This window comes from Chiloscyllium plagiosum, chromosome 22, assembly GCF_004010195.1.
Source record: "Chiloscyllium plagiosum isolate BGI_BamShark_2017 chromosome 22, ASM401019v2, whole genome shotgun sequence".
Lineage (NCBI taxonomy): Eukaryota > Metazoa > Chordata > Chondrichthyes > Orectolobiformes > Hemiscylliidae > Chiloscyllium > Chiloscyllium plagiosum.
The window spans coordinates 56,688,941-56,710,097 of NC_057731.1; the positions used below are offsets into that span (position 1 = coordinate 56,688,941).

The following is a 21,157-nucleotide window of genomic DNA, read 5'->3' on the forward strand; positions in this document are numbered from 1 at the left end:
CTAACCGGTCGAGGTCAGAGAGTGGTGGTAGATGGTAAATATTCAGTCTGGAGCCCAGTTACAAGTGGAGTTCCGCAGGGATCAGTTCTGCTGTTTGTAATTTTTATTAATGACTTGGATGAGGGAGTCGAAGGGTGGGTCAGTAAATTTGCAGATGATACGAAGATTGGTGGAGTTGTGGATAGTGAGGAGGGCTGTTGTCGGCTGCAAAGAGACTTAGATATGATTCAGTGCTGGGCTGAGGAGTGGCAGATGGAGTTCAACCCTGTCAAGTGTGAAGTTGTCCATTTTGGAAGGACAAATAAGAATGCGGAATACAGGGTTAACGGTAGGGTTCTTAGTAAGGTGTTGTTCCCCGGGTACAACAGAGTGTTACAAGGGTACATAAATTCAAGGTGAAGGGTGGAAGGTATAGGGGAGATGTCAGGGGTGGGTTCTTTACCCAGAGAGTGGTGGGGGCATGGAATGCGCTGCCTGTGGGAGTGGCAGAGTCAGAATCTTTGGCGACCTTTAAGTGGCAATTGGATAGGTACATGGATAGGTGCTTAAGCTAGGACAAATGTTCGGCACAATATCGTGGGCCGAAGGGCCTGTTCTGTGCTGTATTGTTCTATGTTCTATATATCCCTGAAAGTTACCACCCAGGGTGATAGGGTTGTTCAGAAGGCATACGATGTGTTAGCTTTTAGTTGTAGAGGGATTGAGTTTCGGAGCTATGAGATCATGCTGCAGCTGTACAAAACTCTGGTGCTGCCGCTCTTGGAGTATTGTGCACAGTTCTGGTACTGCATTACAGAAGGATGTGAAAGCTTTGGAAAGGGTTCAGAGGAGATTTACTCGGATGTTTCCTGGTATGAAGGAAAGGTCTATGAGGAAAGGCTGTGGGACTTGAGGCTGTTTTCCTGAGAGAGAAGGTTGAGAGATCACTTGATTAAGACATGTAAGATAATTAGGTTGCAATCAAGAGGTTACCACCTTTGAGGTTCTGCTTTTTATTTAGCACCTAATAAATTCTTTTAAAAGGTGACAAAGGTAGTGGACAGGGGAATATTTATGTCCCTTGTTTATACTGACTTCCGGAAGACATTTGATAAAGTCCAACAAAAAAGACTTAAAAGCAGAAGCCCATGTGGCTGGGGAATTGGTTAAGTGGCAAAAATTAACAAGCTAATTCAGAATGCAGTACTTTGGAGTTGTACACTATAGTTGTGGACTTACCAATTTCTTCAGGTAAGTGAGTAAGTAAGTTCTCTCCCAGGCCAAGATGAGTCAGGCTGGTTAGATGACCAATTCCTCTAGGAAGGGTTGTCAACTGATTGTTGGTCAAGACCAGTTTCTGTTGGAGAAATGTTTATACTTTCAAGCACGGTCAGAGACATAAAATAACGGTACAGCAAAATCGATAGACAGGAGACTGAAAGAACTGGCTTGCTGTATTCTTCCAGCCCCCTGCCTGTCTATACTTTTAAGCATAGATCCACACAAAATCTGAGAACACAAAGTTGTTATGGGATCAGATGTTATTAAACAAGAGAAGGAACCTCTGCCATATTAAATGGGTACTGTACATTTCATCAATATTACCATTCCTTCCTAAATTCATTGGCATTCATTTCAGATATGCTTATGAACTGAAAGACAATACTTAAAGAATCTAAGCTTGTGCCAAATCTCACCTGGAAGATTTTTTTTAAATGAAATTCAAACTCAAGCCCTCAAACAAATCAGAAAATGCAGCCAATGTTGGGGTTATATCTTAATAAAAACTTCAAAAAGCTATGATATTTCACAATTAACTTGGAGATAGACTTTCATACTGCAGTATAACAAATTACAGTGGAGTCTAAAGTATTGACAGAGGCCTACAGAGAGATCTGAATATTAATAAATAGTAGCACATTTTAGAGCACAAGATTACATGTAAATGCAAGTAATTATCAAAATTAACTAACCACAACATTAAAATTGGAACAGTGTTTCCAAAGCAGACCACAATTCTCGTAACACAGGAAACACAAATCATTATAGAGTACAGATTGTGCAATAGAACATCGACTTGCGTCGCTGTCAAAAACATTAAAAACAAACAGGCAGTCAAACTTATCAATAAGGACTAGAAGTCTAACTGAAGACACAGGACTTCAAATACGTTGCAAGTGGAAGGCCTGCCTTGGTATACCATGATACATCTTGTATCTGAAATTATGTTTGCCATCTGACCACATGCTGCAGTTACGTTTGTATACTGTATCAGTCAAATTGCATGGCTTTATTTCTGCAAGATTCTAAGCTTGATCATATTGCACTTTGACACAATTCAAACCCAAATGATGTGCAATAGGTTTTGAAAAATGTTTTAAAAAACATCAGTTGTGCAATTGTGTAGGTTTGAAGTCTGAAACACAGGACACCGCAAAGAATGCAAAATATGAAAGAAGCAGAACTCCATTATGCTTTAAGTTAGAAAAAGGCATTTTCCTGTATAATATGATTTTCAGTGGACTTTGGGAGATCTGTGCCTGAGAGAATGTGGTTACCTTAGTGTTACAAATAAAAAAATACAAAAGTCATAGGAAAGCCATTGAGCTTAACTGTTTGCCACATAATGATGTAGGCGGCACGGTGGGCGGCACGGCCTCACAGCGCCAGAGACCCGGGTTCAATTCCCGACTCAGGCGACTGACTGTGTGGAGTTTGCACATTCTCCCCGTGTCTGCGTGGGTTTCCTCCGGGTGCTCCGGTTTCCTCCCACATCACAAAGATGTGCGGGTCAGGTGAATTGGCCATGCTAAATTGCCCGTAGTGTTAGGTTAAAGGGGTAAATGTAGGGGTATGGGTGGGTTGCGCTTCGGCGGGTCGGTGTGGACTTGTTGGGCCGAAGGGCCTGTTTCCACACTGTAAGTAATCTAATCTAAAAAAAAAATTACAACATAAATAGGCTTGCGAACCAGTAGTGGAATCACATGAGCAGTCACCAATCACAGTTTCATATCATCTCATTCCACTTTCCTTCAATCTATTCTTAAATACAGACCTAGCTCTGGTCTCAGTCACAAAATCAGAGAACATCTTTTACAGACTCTAAATTACTGGTGCAAGTTCCGGTCGGTTTTAAACCTCAAATTTAGTGGCCTCAGGGTCAGCACCTGGTATTAAAGTAAGGTGGTCATAGCACCTTACTTAAGTCGCACCATTATCTGGGCGGATAGTATGGTACAGTACCAAGGGAGGGCCACACTTTCAGAAATATGTTCTTTTCGATGTGTTTAAGGAGGTCTTTCTAATGAAATAATTACACAGAGGTCAGTATCCCGTCACCAAGTCCCTCTTTATTTACTTTTGCACAGTACATTGGCTGTGGGCAGCCCGCTCAGAGTCAGTTGCCTGAACTGCGATTCTAATCTCTTGGTTATATTGGTCAGCTAGGACTTTCCTGATTAGGGTTCTTAACCTGCGCCAATCAACGACCTCATATAATAAAACCATATCAACCTGGTTCCAATCAGTACATTCCTCCCCCACTAAGTCCGGGATGGACGCCTGGTCTTTCACTCGAGTGTTTCCTGCGATGTTTTTGCCCCAAATACGGTTCCTCAGATTCAGACCTCTGACATGGGCGGAATGTACTGGGCCGTAGCCCACCTCTTGCATCCAGAATGTCTCAGGAGAGTTTCTCCTCTTCTTCCAGCGGTAACGGTATTGAGGCTGCATCCATCTCAGTCTCTGAGGTTTCCTCGACACTAGACAGAGAGAGAGAGAACCTATAGTTTCTGACAGGCCTTCTGGTTGTTCTGAGGCATCAGGTATGTTTTGTTCTTACCCTGTTTGCGAGGTAACAGCTTTCAGGTAATCCACGTGTTTGTTCAGGACTGTATCACCCACCTGAACTTTATAAGTGATGGGACTTGACCTCGCGTCAACCTTGCAAGTGTCATTCCCGTGGTTCCAGCACCAAACTTCATCCTGGGAATTAAACTGTCTCTCTGTTAGAGGCAGCACATGGCTGGCATTGGTGTTCCAAAGGTGCACTTCACTTTTGTTGAACCAATGAAGAGCTTATGCTCGAAACGTTGTCTCTCCTGCTCCTCAGATGCTGCCCAACCGCCTGTGCTTTTCCAGCACCACTCTGATCCGGGGTCTGATCTCCAGCAGCTGCAGTCCTCACTTTCTTCTTTGTTGACCGCCACCCAAGTCGGTCACTTGGGGTGCCTGGAACACATTTTTCACTCCTAAGATTTTAAGCCCTATGTCCAAGTTCTCCAAGCGCTCTTTATTGTTCTTCCCTGTTATTAGTATATCATCCAGATATATGGACACCTGGGGTAGCCCTTGTAAAATGTTCTCCATGGTCCGCTGGAAAGAGCACAGGCTGATAATACTCCAATGGCAGTCTCGTATATTGATATAAATCCTCATGGATATTAAATGGTAGCATATCTCTAGGACTCCTCATGCAGTCTCAATTGCAGGTAGGTGTGGTTTGTGTCCAGCTTGGTAAAGGTTAGCACCACTGCCCCCTACACCAACTTTGCGTGCAAATCCTCTTTGTGAGGGATCAGATATTTATCCAGTTGTGAGAAGCGGCTAACCACTTGCTTAAAATCGCCAAAGGCGAACTGAGCCTTGAGGCTTTACAACTGGTACTGCCCATGCTGCAAACTGCATTGCAGAATGATTCCTTTACTCTCCAGCTTCTTTAATTTGTGCCTCTACTTCTGCCCACAGGCAAATGGCACTGAATGGGCCTTGCAAACTCTCAAAATTGCTTCCTAGTCAACATGCACCTTTGATAGTCCCAAGCTGCTCATGGGTATTTCACGAGAAAATGGCTGCCTCAGTGAAGTCTTAATTGAAAACTATTGAGCTGAAAATGTGTTGCTGGAAAAGCGCAGCAGGTCAGGCAGCATCCAGGGAACAGAGAATCGACGTTTCGGGCATAAGCCCTTCTTCAGGAATGAGGAAAGTTCCTCCTTGAAAAATATTGAGCCAATCCAAGTGAATCTTTCTCAACCAATTCCACCCCCATAGGCTTGGGCCTAAGCCTTTTACTACCATTAGTGGTAACTGCACCAACTGCTTCTCATCGCAGACAGGAATCAAAGTCGTACCCTTAATCTACAAAGGTTCCCCACTGTGTGTTCTCAGTCTGGCTGAGGTCTTATGCAAACTTAAGGGTTAGATTCCCAAGTGAGACTTGTTAAAGACAGATTCCGCAACCACAGATACAGCTGCACCAGTATCGACCTCCATAGGAACCGGGTGACCATTCAACCAACATTAATTTTTAATCAGTTCCAATTTGGAGGTCACTAAGCAATTTAATTATGCCAATCCATACACAGGGGGATTTTTCAGGGTGTGCACTCTCCTGGTACTCAAGTCAGGCCACATAAGACTCCTTTGCTGTCTCAAGTCCACATAACAGCAGCAACTAGAATGGCTTGCCAGCTCAGATCCTGAAGAACCTTTTAGCCACTTGGTCAAGGCTCAGCTTTGTTGTGCGGTTTTTGTGTGGGATGTCCTAGGGTCCCTCTATTCAGCATCTGCCCTGTGTGAGGCTCTGCTTATTCTCAAGTGGTGATCCCCAAGCTCATCCTGACAGGTGAGGGAGTCCACTTCCATTGGGATGCCCTGTAGTTCCCATGCTCCATTGGCCACATTTTCTAATGACAACGCCAGTGGTTGTACCTGTTTGAAGTCCAACTGGGATTCAGCTAGTAGGCACTTCTGCATGGTTACATCATTAATCCCACATACCAAATGGTGTTTCAGCATCTCATTCAGGGTTAACCCATAATCACATGCCCGTGTCAGTCATTTCAACCTCGTCAAAAATCCTGATACGGATTCCCCCAGTTCTCTAACAGCCAAATAAGTCCAATAGCATCTCAGAATTAGAGGCAGTTCGGGGTTGTAACATTCCTTTACCAACTCTGTTAACTCCTGGAAGATTTCAGTGTTAAATGCCTCTGGGAAAATTAAGCCCCATATAACAGAATGCTGTGGTCCGCAAACAGTCAGAAGGTTTACTCGCTGCTTTTCATCTGCCTCAATGCCGTTTGCCTGGAAAAAATAATGCATTCTTTCCACATAATGGGCTCAGTCTTCAACAGCAGGACCAAATGAGCCAAATTTCCCAAATAAAGGCATGATGTCAGAAATGCTTAGCCCATCTCCAAGATGACTGTTGCAAGTGAATGTTTTTCAGACATGTCCTGTTTTCTCCCGTCACCACTGCAATAACTGCACAGAGGCTGGCATCCAATTACTAAGTCACCAAGCACAGTACACTGGCTGTGGCCAGCCAGCCCGAGTCAGTCACCTGAGCTGAGGAGATCAGAGTTGAAGAAGGTGCTGGAAAAGCACAGCCAGTCAAACAGCATCCAAGTAGCAGGAGAATCGGCATTTCGGACACAAGGCTTTTAACAGGAAACTTTTCTTAAACAGGAATCTACAGTGCTCACTCTCTTCCCCTGAGCTGAGGAGATTCTAATCATTTGGTGACTTTTTTTTCTCTCTGGCTGTGTGGCCAGGCAGATCGGAGTCAATCCTCAACCGAGGAGGTTCTAAACTCCTGGTTAGAGAATCATATCTGGGTGAGTGTAACATGGGTCATGGTGAGATTTTTGGCTTCATCAACATCTTTTACTTGCTTACTCTTTTACAAACTGATCTGGCAAATTTCGCAGTAGGCAGCAGTGAGTTACCAATTAAGGGAACAAAATAACTGTACAGAGGCTGGTATCCCATCACAAAGTCACCCTTTATTTACACGTGCACAGTACACTGGCCATGGCGCTTCCAATCTCCTGGTTATGTTTTTTTCTCTCTGGCTGTGAGATCAGCCAGTTCAGAGTCAATCCTCAACTGAGGAGATTTGAATCTCCTGGTTATATTTTTTTTCCCTGGTTATATTTCATTTTATTAACCAGTACAAATTACAAACAGTTAACATGAACAGTAGTGTACAAGAAACAGCAATTTATAGGGGAAGGGGCGACAAAGCCAGACCCCCAATCCCCACAATACAACCAGTTCACAGGGAAAAGAGGACAAACCTCAAATCCCACCTTATCACAAGGAAACAGTAGATGCAATCACATACAAACACTCCGATAAAACCGAACAATAAAACCATGCATATAACAGAGACACCCCTGGCAACCCACCCACCCCTCTCACCTTCTGGCCACTCCAACCCAGCCCACCCTACTTCCCTTCCAGCTCTCAGTCCGCCCTGACACACTTTCCAGCCACCTCGAGTCAGCCCAACCAGTTTCCCTACAGCCCCAGCCCCCACCCAAGGACAACAGCGATCAGGACGGCCTACCCACCTTCCCTAACTGCCCTTCTGCTACTTCTGGCTAGCTCTAGGAGAGCCCGCCCCAGTATCTGCCTGGAGTGACAGTGTTGAAGATGGCCAAGCCGCCTTCCAGCTCTCAGTCTGCCCCACATACCATCTGGCTCTCGCCCACCCCGATGCGCCATTGGGCTGTGGACTGCACTGACAGATGTCCAGGCCATGTCTGGAACAGCTCATCCCCCTCCCAGGCCGACAGCACACAGGGTAACCACAAGCCTTCCACATCTCGGTCTGTCCCTACACACCTTCTGGCTCTCAGCCACTCTGACATACCTTCCGGCCACATCGAGGACAGGCCACCCTGATTACCCCTTCTCAGGGTGACAGCACTCCTAACGGCCTTCCCAGCTTCCGGCTTTCGGGGTGACTGGCACCAAGGTGGCCTATCCACATTCCGACTCTCAGGACAGCCCACTCACCCTCCGGCTCTCAGTGTGAAAGCTTTTAGGAAGACCTATGAGCCTCCCAGCTCACAATAAGGCCTGCCAGACCTAGAGACACAAAATAATGTAGGTGATAAAGCCAACAAACAACAAGCCAGAGCCAACTACCAACAAACAAGAGTCCCTTCTGGTACACCCTTACCATAAACAGTTCTCTTCAGAATACAGAGTCCACTCCAGTATGCAGAGTGCATTGTCAGAGATAGAGTCCACAACCAAAATCAGAGTCCACTCCAATATGCAAAGTCCATTCCTGAAGGCAGCAAACATACACCCCACAGCACACATACAGATGTTCAGTCTCCATAAAGGTCTGGTCTATCCACAGAGAACCAGGCCCATTCACAGGAATACAGTTCATTGTAAAAGGTGCAGTTAACCCACAGGGCAGGGTCCACTCCAAGACGTAGTAAATGCTCATCTCTCAGCATACACACAGGTGTTCAAGTCTTTACAGAGGCCCTAGTCCACCCACAGACTGCCAGGCCTATTCTCAGAGGAACAGTCCAGTTGGAAAGGTGCATTTTCCAACAGGGGCTCAGTCCAAACACCAAATAAAAAGTGAAAATACTTGCAAAAAGGAAAGAAAACCAGAGTCCAAGGGATAAGCCCTGCCACAAAATCAGCATTGTCCTTTTCTCAAAGGAAAAGAACACATGCTGTAACCTGCCAATGAAACAACAGTGCCCCAAGGAGAATTCAAACACACCTGGAACATATTGACTGTGAAGATCAGACAGTTTAGAAATCAGTCCTCAATAAAAAAAGGAATACCAGTTAACAAACGGACTTTGTAAACCAGCCAGTTCAGGAATCAGGTTTTTCCCCAAAACACAGAAACCAACAACAGCAGTACACACTGGCTATGTGGCCAGGCAGCTCAGAGTCAAATCTCAACTGAGGAGATTCTAATCTCCTGGTTAGAGAGTCATATCTGGCTGAGTGTAACATGGGTCATGGTGAGATTTTTGGCTTCATTAACATCTTTTATTTGCTTACTCTTTTACAAACTGATGTGGCAAGTTTCTCAGAAGGCAGCATTGAGTTGCCGATTAAGGGGACAAAATAACTGTATAGAGGCTGGTATCCCATCACAAAGTCACCCTTTATTTACACGTGCACAGTACACTGGCCATGGCGCTTCCAATCTCCTGGTTATGTTTTTTCCTCTGGCTGTGAGATCAGCCAGATCAGAGTCAATTCTCAACTGAGGAGATGTTAAATGTCCAGGTTTTAAAACATTTTATTAAACAGTACAAAATACAGTTAACAATAAACAGAGCAGCAGTTCACAAAAATCTACTAAATACAGGGGAAAGGTCAGCAAAGTCAAACTCCACCGCTCAACCAGTTGTCAGGGAGATGAGGACAAAACTCAAATCCCACTTTCAGTCATCACAAAGATAACTGTAACAAACAGACAAGATGGTGCAATCAACTGAAAAACAGTGCACAGAACACAGACCAAATATAGCTTAAAGACACCCGTCCGCACCACACACTGATCAGACCATCCTTGACTAGCCTTCCTGCAGGACAGTCTTTGGCCTTCCGGTCTCTGGCCGCCCTGCATACTGACCGACCCACCCCGGGCCTGCTTTCCTCTAAGCTGGTCATCAACCACACAGCTCCCAATCATCCCATGTACTGACCGGACTACCCCAGGCCACTTTCCTCCAAACTGCTTGATGGCCTTCCGGTCTCTGGCAGCCCTGCGTACTGACTGACCCTCCCCAGCCCACTTTCCTCTGGGACGGACATCAGCCACCTGCGAAGATGCTATCAGTTGCCTGGCCCTGCATGCCCCGCGTACTGACAGGCTCCTCCCGGCCCACTTTCCTCCTGGCTGGTCATCAACCCTCCAGACCCCAACCAGCCACATACTGGCTGCCCCTCCCCTGACCTGCTCTCCTACGAGCACGCTGTTGGCTGCCTAGCCCCCAGCCACCCTGTATACTAACAGACACCCCACCAGCCCACTTCCCCCAGGCTTCTCATTGACACTCCAGCTCCCAGCCATCCATGTACCGATGAGATCGCTCTGGCCCGCACTCAAACACAATTAATTGCAAAACCCACATCCAGTCACAGAATTCACAAAATCCTCAATACAGTTTCCAGAATAGAGTCCACACCCAACCTCCAGGCTGTAGCAAATGCTCACCTCCCAGCACACACACACATACAGGTGTTCAGTTTCCATAGAGGCCTGGTCCACTCACAGGAACACAGTACATTGTAAAGGTGCAGTTAATGCACAGGGGTTTGGTTTACTCCAGGATGCAGCGATTGCTCACCTCCTAGTGCACGCATACACAGGTGTTCAGTCTTTACAGAGGCCTAGTCACCCACAAAGGGCCAGGCCTACCCATTTAGGACCAGCTCATCTGGAAAAGTATATTTTCTCACAAGGGCTCAGTCCAAACACCAAAAAAAGTGAAAACACATTCAAAGCAAAACCAAAATGCAAGGGCTAAGCCGTGCCACAAAATCAACATAGTCCTTTTCTTAAAGTAAACGAGAAAAGAGTAACACACAGGCTGTAACCAGCCAATGAAACAACAATTCCCTAATGAGATCTGAGTTACACCTGAAACACACTGTCTGTTTAAATCAGCCAGTTGAAAAGTCAGTCCTCAATAAAAAGGAATGCCAGTTAACAAACTGGCTAAACAATTCAACCAGTTCAGGAATCAGGTTTCCTCCAAAAACAAACAGAAACCAAAAGCAGCAGGAACACAGTAACTGTGGCCCGGACAGCTCTGAGTCAGTCCCCTAAACAGAGGAGATTCCACATCTCCTGGCTATATCAGTCAGCTAGGGCTTTCCTGATTAGCCAAGGTTCACAACACAAACAACCACCTCAGTCAACAAGGTCAACCTGGTTCCAATCACAACACTACCCTCCCATGTTAATGTAAAATACTCCACCAAACGATCTGAAGAATGGAAAGGTTCCCCTATTGCCTGCTCAACATGTAATTCCTAATCAACATTAAATCAGACTGACGGGTTTACTTGCACCAGTATTGCTTGTGAGACAGCAGAATGGTTGCTAGTTGACTAGTGACTCACTTCTGCAAAATGCTTTGCAACGACTGTGGTTACGAAAAGCGCCAAATCACAAATTCTCCCTTTCAACTTGAGATTGCTAAACCATTGGAATGGCTCTAGTTGTACCATACCCCAGTTTTTATAATTTTAAATCCAAAGGTTCTCTTAAAATGCTTTTGTTCAAATTTAATCTGCATTGATTTCCAAATAATCTTTCTCCCTATACCTATTTCTTCATGCCAGACGGTGCTCCATGATCTGTATTGTCTCAACATCCTTCATATTGCATGAAGGTCAAAACTGTGCCGTAGTCTGATGAGCAAACCACAAGTATTATTCAAATCGAATCTTGTACTACACATTGCTTGCTATTCACTTGCTACTCCTGTAAAATTAACTGACTTATAAATAAAAATACTTTTAGATTTAGCCTGTTGTAACAATTTGACAATGAGACATTCGTTTTATTTGCCATGAATGCAGTGTCGGAGGCAGCGCACTTAGTCCCCTGTGTACAATACTGTAGTAAAAGCATTGTTAGTTCTACGGTATACTGTTATATTTGATTCATGCAAAAGTGGACAAATTTCAGTTTGTAAAAGATGCAATCCATTGAGGGAAAGATCATTTTTGTGGTAAACACAAGTTTAAGATGCCAGAAGTAAGTTCAAATGTCATAATTGTTTACTCTTTCGCATTCATACACTTAAAAAGGCTCGCATCTATAAAGCGCCAGCCACAACCTCAGGATATCACAAAGCATTTTGCAGTCAATTAAATACTTTTGAAGTGCTCACTTTTGTCATGTAGGAAGCATGGCAGTCAATTTGCACATTAAAGTTCTCACATCGATGTGAAAATGGCTAGATAATTTGTTTCTGTATTGCTGATTGAGAGATAAACATTGGCCAGGACACCAAAAATAACAATTCTGTTCTTCAATATAGCATCCTGATAATTTTTATGTCTACCTGAGAAAGTAGATAGTACCTCACTTTACACACTCATTCAAAAGGCGGCAGCTTTAACATACAGCATTGTCTTCACTGTCACATTGGAGTGAGCCCAGGGTTTCTTTTAAAACGTTCGAGGTCTGGACTGGGACTTGAGCCTACAATCCTCTTGGTTTCCTGCCCTATTCTATGCACTCTTCTAGCCCTACAACCCTCTGAGGTATCTATGCTCACGTGATTTGGGCCTTTGGAGTAGCCCCCACTACTGCAATTTAAGATTGCACTTACAGATCTTGAAGCCCTGAATCTTGGAATCCTTACACTTTTCTACCCCATTTTCTCTCCAAGATACTCCTTAAAATTTGATTATTTGAACAAGCTTTTGGCCATCTGACTTAATATTTCTTGCGCTTGCGGGCATTTTATTACTTTAAAACTGCTTAACAAACATGTTGCTGTCATCTAAATATATGAATTGTCCTAATGACATGGCTCCATGTTATCAGATAAAGGAAAAGCATGATTTCCCTCCATAAAATATTATTAAATTAGCAACTTTTAAAGGAGGTATATTGATCATTTTTAAAGCAGGGATGCCAATTTGACATTTAAAGAGTTTTGGTACCCAGCAAGACAGACAGCTGTTAATTAGCATTTTACCTAGATGACAATTCCCTCCTCCCAAAAATCATCACATGCTAAAAGATAGCCCTGTTTATGAAATACATGAGGAAAAAAGAGAGTTAACAATAGTAATTTCACAATTTGAATATTCTCAAAATACTTAATTTTTGTAACTTCTCTTTTGAAGAAGTTGCTCAATTGTGCATCAGTTTAGATTACATTACTTACAGTGTGGAAACAGGCCCTTCGGCCCAACAAGTCCACACCGACCCTCTGAAGAGCAACCCACCCATACATTTACCCCTTCACCTCACACTACGGGCAATTTAGCGTGGCCAATTCACGCTAACCTGCACGTTTTTGGACTGTGGGAGGAAACCGGAGCACCCGGAGGAAATCCACGCAGACACGGGGAGAATGTGCAAACTCCACACAGATAGTCGCCTGAGGTGGGAATTGAACCCGGGTCTCTGGCGCTGCGAGGCAGCAGTGCTAACTGCTGTGCCACCGTGCTGCCCTCTATTTAGTTTATCTAGTATACTCAACTTAAAGCTTGACAAGTAGGAAGAAAGGATAAATGTTCTCAGTATAAGCATAGGCCAGACTGATTTAAGGTTCATTCTAAATTTATTATACTTCCTATGATATTTAATAGCTGAAAATGTGTTGCTGGAAAAGCGCAGCAGGTCAGGCAGCATCTAAGGAGCAGGAGAATCGATGTTTCAGGCATGAGCCCTTCTTCAGGATATTTAATACCCAACTGTCTATGTTAGCCAAGCATATTCACAATTTATCATATAGCAAATCAAAATGCAACTGTGCACTTTATTGAACAGTAGCAGAAAATCTGAGCCAAAGTCCTCTGAATACCATATGCTTAAAACAAAACAAAGGAAATGGGCTCAGGACCACACAAAACTTCAAAATCCATCAACTGAAGTAAAATTTACAGCAAAAATTCTAGAAGGAACTTTGAAGACTAAGCTAACATTGCTCAAGCTTAAATACAGATGAACAAAACAGTGTCAAGGAAGAATGGCTTGTTTACTTAGACTTCCAAGCTTACACTCACCTGCAGATCCTTAAGGTAAGCAATTTCATTTGGAAGAGATTCAAGCTTATTTTCTTCCAAGTCTAACTCTCGTAGCTTTCTTAAATGCCCAATGCCATGAGGCAGTTTTCGAAGAAGATTATTTGATAAGATAAGAACCTAAACAAAAACCATGCAAGGTTTAGTAAATTCATTTCAATTTCATACATTAACTGTGTTCTGGCTGTCCCACTTGTTTATTAAAGGAGCACTTAGACGTTGGGAGAAAAGAATGTGAAAACTCAACATTTTTAAGCTCACACCAGATAAGATCATTTCCAGGAATAAAGGTGAAATTGAACAGGACAAAAACACTTTCAAAAGCATATCTCTTCAAGATAATGCTAAAATATTCAGAGCTAGAAGAATACCAAAACAGAAAATAATATTTCACAAGATCAGCAATACTATTTTGAGTCAAAGCAATTATCTTTGAAAAAGAAGCAATTGTAAGAGAATAAGCAATTGAACCATCAGGTTTAAAGGAAAACAAGGATTTAAAGCACTTCCTCTCCAGGTTTTCCAAGAAAAAAAATTGATTGATAGATCTGGAATACAGCAATTCATGCTTTGGAATAAATGTATACTTAGTGTTTGGGGTTACTTTATTCAGCATTGCTACTAAAAAAAGACAATCAAATAACAAAAGTACCCCCAGAGACATAATGAAGGCTTACAGCTTTCCTAAGCCTTGATATCCTTCTATTGTCTGTGTCACATTTCAAGAGTTTTGATCTTTTTCCCTTTCGCAGAAAGGATTTTCAAATTGAACTGAATACAAAGTTTAGACAGTTTTATAATGAATCAGATTGACAACTGGAGAAAGATCACAGTTCAGTCTACTTCCACCTGTTACATTTAAAGTCAAATTCTCTCTCTCAAATTCCATGTTGCTAAGATGGCCCCCACTAAATATGAGAAAAGCATGGTAGCTTTCTTTTTTTTAAAAAAGTCTCACTTCAAGAGGATGGGCAAGATATAAAAAGTTAATGTTTCATCTATTTGTTTTTAATTTAAAAAGTGGACACATTTTCACTAAGTTCCACATGTGCTAAGGGAATTGGTTAGCTCAAGTGACTAGATGGCCGATTTGCAATACAGAGTGATGCTAACAGCATGGGTTCAATTCCCACACTGACTGAGGTTACCACTGTTCTTCTCAACCTCTCCTCACCTGAGGTGCGGTGACACACAGGTTAAACCACCAATTGCCTCCTCCTAAAGACAGAGCAGCCTTATGGTCTGCTAGGATTATAGCAACATCTCCTTTATTAAGAAAAGTTGATTGGAGTAGACTGTTCACAGGTAAAAGGACATCTAACAAGTGGGAGGCATTCAAGAGTATGACGAGAGTTCAGAGGCATTTTGTTCCTGTTAGAATGAAGGGTAAGGCTGGTAAGATAAAGGAACAATGGACGACTAAAGATTTTGAGCTTCTAGTCAAGGATGAGAAAGAATCTTATTTTACTAAAAATCACACGACACCAGGTTATCAATGCAAATGCATTCGCTATAAATTGTGTGTCTTACAATTGTGTACTCCACAACCACCTGATGAAGGAGCAGCACTCCGAAAGTTAGTGCTTCCAATTAAACCTGCTGGACTATAACCTGGTGTCATGTGATTTTTAATTTTGTACACCCCAGTCCAACACCCTTAGTTCAATTGAATCTCTTAATCGATATAAAGCATGTAGGGGCATTCTTAAGAGACAAGTCAGGAAGGCAAAGGGGATATAAGATAGCATGGGCAGATAAGGTTAAGGATAATCGAAAGGGATCCTACAAATACATTAAGAGCAAGAAGGTAATTGAAGAGAAGGTAGATCTTAAAGATCAAGGAGGTCACCTTTGTATTGAACCCCAGGAGATGGGAGAGATAGTAAATGAATATTTTGCATCAGTTTTTACTGTGGAGAAAGAAATGGAGTCGAGAGAATGCAGAGAAATAATCTCTGATGTTTTAAAAATAGTTCGCATTACAGAGAGGAAGTTTGGGAGGTCTTAGAAAATATAAAGGTGGATAAATCTCCAGGACCTCATCTCATGTATCACAGAAGGTTATGGGAAGTAAGAGGGAAATTACAAGACTTCTTGCAGAAATATTTGCATCAATAACTATGGGTAAAGTGCCCAATAACTGGAGGGTGGGAAATGATATATCTTTGTTTAAGAGAGATTGTAAGGAGAAACCAGGAAAATTACAGATCTGAGGGTCTGATTTCAGTTGTGGGTAAATCGTTGGAGTTGATGATAAAGAATAGGATTTATGGACATTTACAGAGGCAAAAAACTGATTAACGATAGGCAGCTCGGTTTTGTGCAAGGCAAACTGCATTTCATAAACTTGATTGAGTTTTTTTGAGGAAGTTACCAAAACGATTGATGATGGCAGAGCAGTAGACATTGTTTATTTGCATTTTAATAAAGCCTTTGACAAGGTTCTGCACGGTAGACTAAATAGTTAAGTTAGGTCACATGGGATTCAGGGTGAGCTTGTCAATTGGATACAAAATTGGTTTCGATAGGAGACGGAGTGTAATGGCGGAGAGTTGCTTTTTGGACTGGAGGCCTGTGGACAGTGGTGTCAGAACACAAAGCAGTACAGTACAGTACAGGGCCCTCGGCCCTCAATACTGTTCCGGCCTTAACTTCCATGTGCCTATCCAAGAGTCGTTTAAATGTTCCCAATTCCTCTGACTCGACTACCACTGCTAGCGGTGCATTCCACGCACTCATCACTCTGTGCAAAGAACCTACCACTGACATCTCCCCTAAACCTCCTCCAATCACCATTAAATTATACAAAGAACCACAAAGAAAATTACAGCCCCAGGAACAGGCCCTTCAGCTCTCCAAACCTAAGCCGATCCAAATCCACTGACTAAACCTGTCTCACAATTCCTAAATATCTGTATCCCTCTGCTCCCCACCTACTCGTGCATCTGTCCAGATGCTTCTTAAATGAATCTACCTTGCCTCCCTCTACTACCTCTGCTGGCAACACGTTCCAGGCACCGATCACCATCTGTGTAAAGTACTTGCAGAGTATATTCCCCTTAAACTTTTTACCTCTTACCTTGAATGCATGACCTCTCGTTATTGAATCCTTCACCCTGGGAAAAAGCCGATCTCTATCTACCCTGTCTATATTCTTCATGATTTTGTAAACCTCAATCTCCTTTTTTCTATTGAAAACAATCCTAACCTCCTCAACCTCTCCTCATAGGTAGCACCTTCCATACCAGGCAACATCCTCGTACACCTTCTCTGCACTCTGTCCAAAGCATCCACATCCTTTGTTAATGTGGCGACCAGAACTATACACTGTATTCTAAATGTGGCCAAACCATTGTCTTGTACAATTTTAACATGACCTGCAAGCTCTTCTACCCAATACCCCGTCCAAGACAAGCATACTATATGCCTTCTTGACCACTCTATCCACCTGTGCAACCACCTCCAGGGTACAGTGGACCTGAACTCCCAGATCTCTCCGCTCATCAACTTTTCCCAAGGCTCTTCCGTTTACTGTATAATTTGCTCTAGAATTAGACTTCCCAAAATGCATTACCTCACATTTGCCTGAATTGAACTCCATCTGCCACTTCTCTGCCCAACTCTTGAGTCTATCTATATTCTCCTGCATTCTTTGACAGTCTCCTATGCTTTCTGCTACTCCACCAATCTTCGTGTCATCTGCAAACTTGCTGATCATATCAACAGTGCCCTCTTCCAGATCATTTATGTATATTACAAACAACAGTGGCCCCAACACTGACCCCTGTGGAACACCACTGGTCACCTTTCTCCATTTTGAGGAACTCCCTTCAACTACTCCTCTCTGTCTCCTGTTGCTCACCCAGTTCTTTATCCACCGAGCTAGAACACCCTGCACACCATGTGACTTCATTTTCTCCATTAGTTTACCATGGGGAACCTTATCAAATGCCTTACTAAAGTCCACGTACATGACATCTTCCTTCATTTGTCAACTTGGTCACTTCCTCAAAGAACTCTATTAAGTTGGTAAGGCACAATCTCCCCTGCACTAAACCATTTTGCCTGTCATTGATAAGCCCATTCTTTTCCAAATATAAATAGATTTTATCCCTCAGTACCTTCTCCAGCAACTTTCCCACCACTGGCATCAGGCTCACTGGTCTGTAGTTACCCGGAATATCCCTACTACCCTTCTTGTACAGGGGGACAACATGAGTAACCCTCCAGTCCTCCGGCACTCACCTGTATTTAAGGATGCCACAAAGATATCTGTCAGGGCCCCAGCTATTTCCTCTCTCGCCTCCTCAGCCACCTGGTCTAGATCCCATCCGGTCCTGGGGATTTGTCCACCTTAATACCCTCTAGCATACCCAACACACCTTCCATACTTACGTCAACGTGATCCAGAGTAATCAAACTTCTACCTCTAACCTCAACATTCATCACGTCCCTCTCCTCAGTAAGCACTGATGCAAAGTAATCAATTCAGAATCTCACCCATTTTCTCAGGTTTGACACACAGCCTTCCTTCCTTATCCTTTAGTGGACCAATCCTTTCTCTATTATCCGCTTGCTTCTTATATAAAGAATAAAAGGCTTTGGCATTGTCCTTAATTCTAGTCGCTAAAGCTATTTCATGACCCCTTTTAGCCCGCTTGATCCCTCGTTTGAGACTGATCCCACTCTCCCAATGTTCCTTCAGGGCCTGTTCTGTTCTGAGCTGCCTGGACCTTATGTATGCTTCCCTTTTCTTCTTGACTATCATACGATTTCTCCTGTCATCCACGGTTCACAAATCTTGCCTTTCTATGCTTTGCTTTCAACAGGACATGCCTATCCTGCACTATTTTTGAAAGCCTCCCACATATCGAACTTGGACTTCCTTTCAAATAGCTGTGACAATCCACATTTCCCAGCTCCTGCTTAATTTTGAAATAATTTGCCTAGGCCCAGTTTAGTACTCTTCCCTTAGGTCCATTCTCACCTTTATCTATGAACATTCTAAAACTTACAGAATTATGGTCATTGTTCCCAAAGAAATCCCCCACCACAACTTCTACCACCTGGCCTGGCTCATTCCCTAGTACCAGGCCCCTTCCCTCGTCAGACTATTGACATACTGCTCTAGAAAACTCTCCTGGACACTTCTTACAAATCCTGCACCATCTAGACCTTTGACACTCAGTGTATCTCAGTCAATGTTGAGCAAATTTAAATCTCCCATCACCACCACCCCATTGCCTCTACATCTTCCCATAATCTGTTTATCTATTTGTTCTCCTACCTCACACTCACTATTGGGAGGTCTGTAATACAGCCCCACCAATGTAACTGCACCCTTATTTCTCAGCTCCACACACAATGCCTCACAACTCAAACCCTCCATAGTGTCTTCCTTTAGCACAGCCGTGAAATCATTATGCTCCCTCGTGACAGCCATTTCCACTATGGGAAAAAGTCTCTGGCTATTCAGTCTATCTATGCCTATCATCTTGTACACCTCTATCCAGTCACCTCTCATCCTTCTTCACTCCAATGAGGAAAGCCCTAGCTTCCCGAACCTTACTTCAGAAGACATGCTCTCCAGTCCAAGCAGCATCTTGGTTTATCGCCTCTGCACTCTGTCTAAAGCTTCCACATCCTTCTTATACTAAGGCGACCAGAACGGAACACAATATTGCAGGTGTTCCACAAGGATCAGTTCTGGGTCCTTGTTCATTTGTCATATTATCAAATATGGGTTTTTCTCACCAATCTGAAAGTACAGGAGCAATAGAAACAATAATTGCAAGATATTACAACAAATGGAAGAGACAGACATAAAACAGCTGACTAAATACAGCTGGGAGGGTGAGCTGTGAGAAGGATGCAGCAATGTTCTCGTATGATTTGGACAACTTGAGTGAGTAGACAAGTGCATGGTAGATGAAGTTTAATGTGGATAAACGTGATTATCCACTTTTGATAACAAAAACAGGAAGACAGATTATTAATATTCTGGCAATCGGTTGGAAAAGCAGGAACAAGCTACGAAGTTAGATGAGCAACAACGATCATAATGAATGACATAGCAGGTTCGAAGAGACTAATGGTTTAGTCCCCTGTTCCTACTTTCTACGTAGTCACTTTTAAGATAAAGTCTCAATCTTATTTCATGACATTTGAAAGACACATTAAGCCAAGTACACTTTTTTCAAACTACGATGCAAAAGAAATACTGCACTTCTACATCTTCACTTTTGAACATTAAGACTAATAAAAATCTAAATTTTCCAGCCATATTCCCTAAATAAATTATTTCTACAGCTTCTATAAATGTTGAGTATAAAACTATTGATATATTCACTTTGCAAGTAAAGCTTTTTAAGCAATTAGGAGGATACTGTGATCAGCTTTCTCACCTCTAGGGAAGCCAGTCCTGACACATCCTCTGGAATCTTTGTGAGTTGGTTGGTGGCAAGGTTTAGTTCTACCATGCTTGTCCAGGTTCCAAAGTCCAATGGAAGTGAAGTTAGCTGATTGTCCTGTGGGGAACCAGGAGACACATCATTCAACCACATCATTAAACCCTAACCCTAACCAGAAAGGAAAATTTAACTGGGTGTTTTCTTAAGCAAATCATTGGACTAACTATTTGATCAAGCCTATCTTTAATTTAGAAAGCTTTCCAATTTCTTGCAAGTTACTGCATTCCACAATTAGTGATTAAAAAGGAACCTGCCATTTTCCATACAATCACCAATTTACATTTACATTGATGACTGAATTACCCCTTAATGTTCAAAATTGAGCATCAGTTCATAAAAGTCAAATTAATGGTGGTAAAACATTTCTTGCATTTTTAATAAAATTATTGCATCGTCTTACTCCTGTGCCACCTGATGGCTTTATAAACAATCCAAAATTAGCGTATAAAGAATTTCTACAAATAAAAAAGCTGCTGCACATAAATTGCTAAATTCCAGTTGTGATTATTTGGTCATTGGAAATGACCATCTACTTTACTGAGAAATGGGAGAAACAGACATTGTATAACGTACAAATGCAATAATGGAAGGCAAACCGATCTGTCACAACTATCGATGGTTTTTCCACATTTTCACTGAAGAAAACTCACTTTACTCCTGCCAAATTTATAATGCTTGATCAAAAAACAGCTTGAATTTTTGTTCTGAGATCATTAACCAGAAGTAGAAACTATAAACAATTACATATCTATTTTTGTACTTAAAACACAGCTTAATTGTAAAACTTAGGATGCAAGACAATTAGATAAAGACAGTAAAACAATAGGAAAATGTGAACCTTAGAAATTAGTTTCAGGCAAACATTAAAACGAAGGCTCAAAATGCATTGCACCATCAGAAGGGATGATCAAGTCAGATTAGTACAATGAAAAGTTACAAATGGTTAGCCAAAGAACTAAAGCAGACTGGGTGTCAGCCTATTGTCAAGAAGCATTTTTAATGCACACTTCCAGTTTTTGATGAAATCTGGAAAAGGGATAATAAACTTCAGATTTCGACTGGCAAGCAGCTATTTTGAGACTTGAAACTATATTAGTTTTCACAGTAGCAACATGGACAAAGAGTAACTTCAACAGCAATGCAAACCTATTACTATGATA

The 21,157-nt window shown here is 42.5% G+C and overlaps 1 protein-coding gene across 5 annotated transcripts in view; it reads right to left on the reverse strand.

The window, feature by feature from the left end:
* Positions 1-21,157, reverse strand: part of shoc2 (SHOC2 leucine rich repeat scaffold protein) — a 141,450-nt gene that overhangs the window by 10,189 nt on the left and 110,104 nt on the right. For all 5 annotated transcript variants that reach the window (XM_043713094.1, XM_043713090.1, XM_043713089.1 and 2 more), the window contains 3 exons: positions 19,932-20,054; positions 13,510-13,647; positions 1,219-1,336 (listed from right to left, as the gene is read on the reverse strand). In XM_043713094.1, coding sequence (XP_043569029.1) covers positions 1,219-1,336; positions 13,510-13,647; positions 19,932-20,054 — 379 coding nt within the window. The remainder of the gene's footprint in view (positions 1-1,218; positions 1,337-13,509; positions 13,648-19,931; positions 20,055-21,157) is intronic.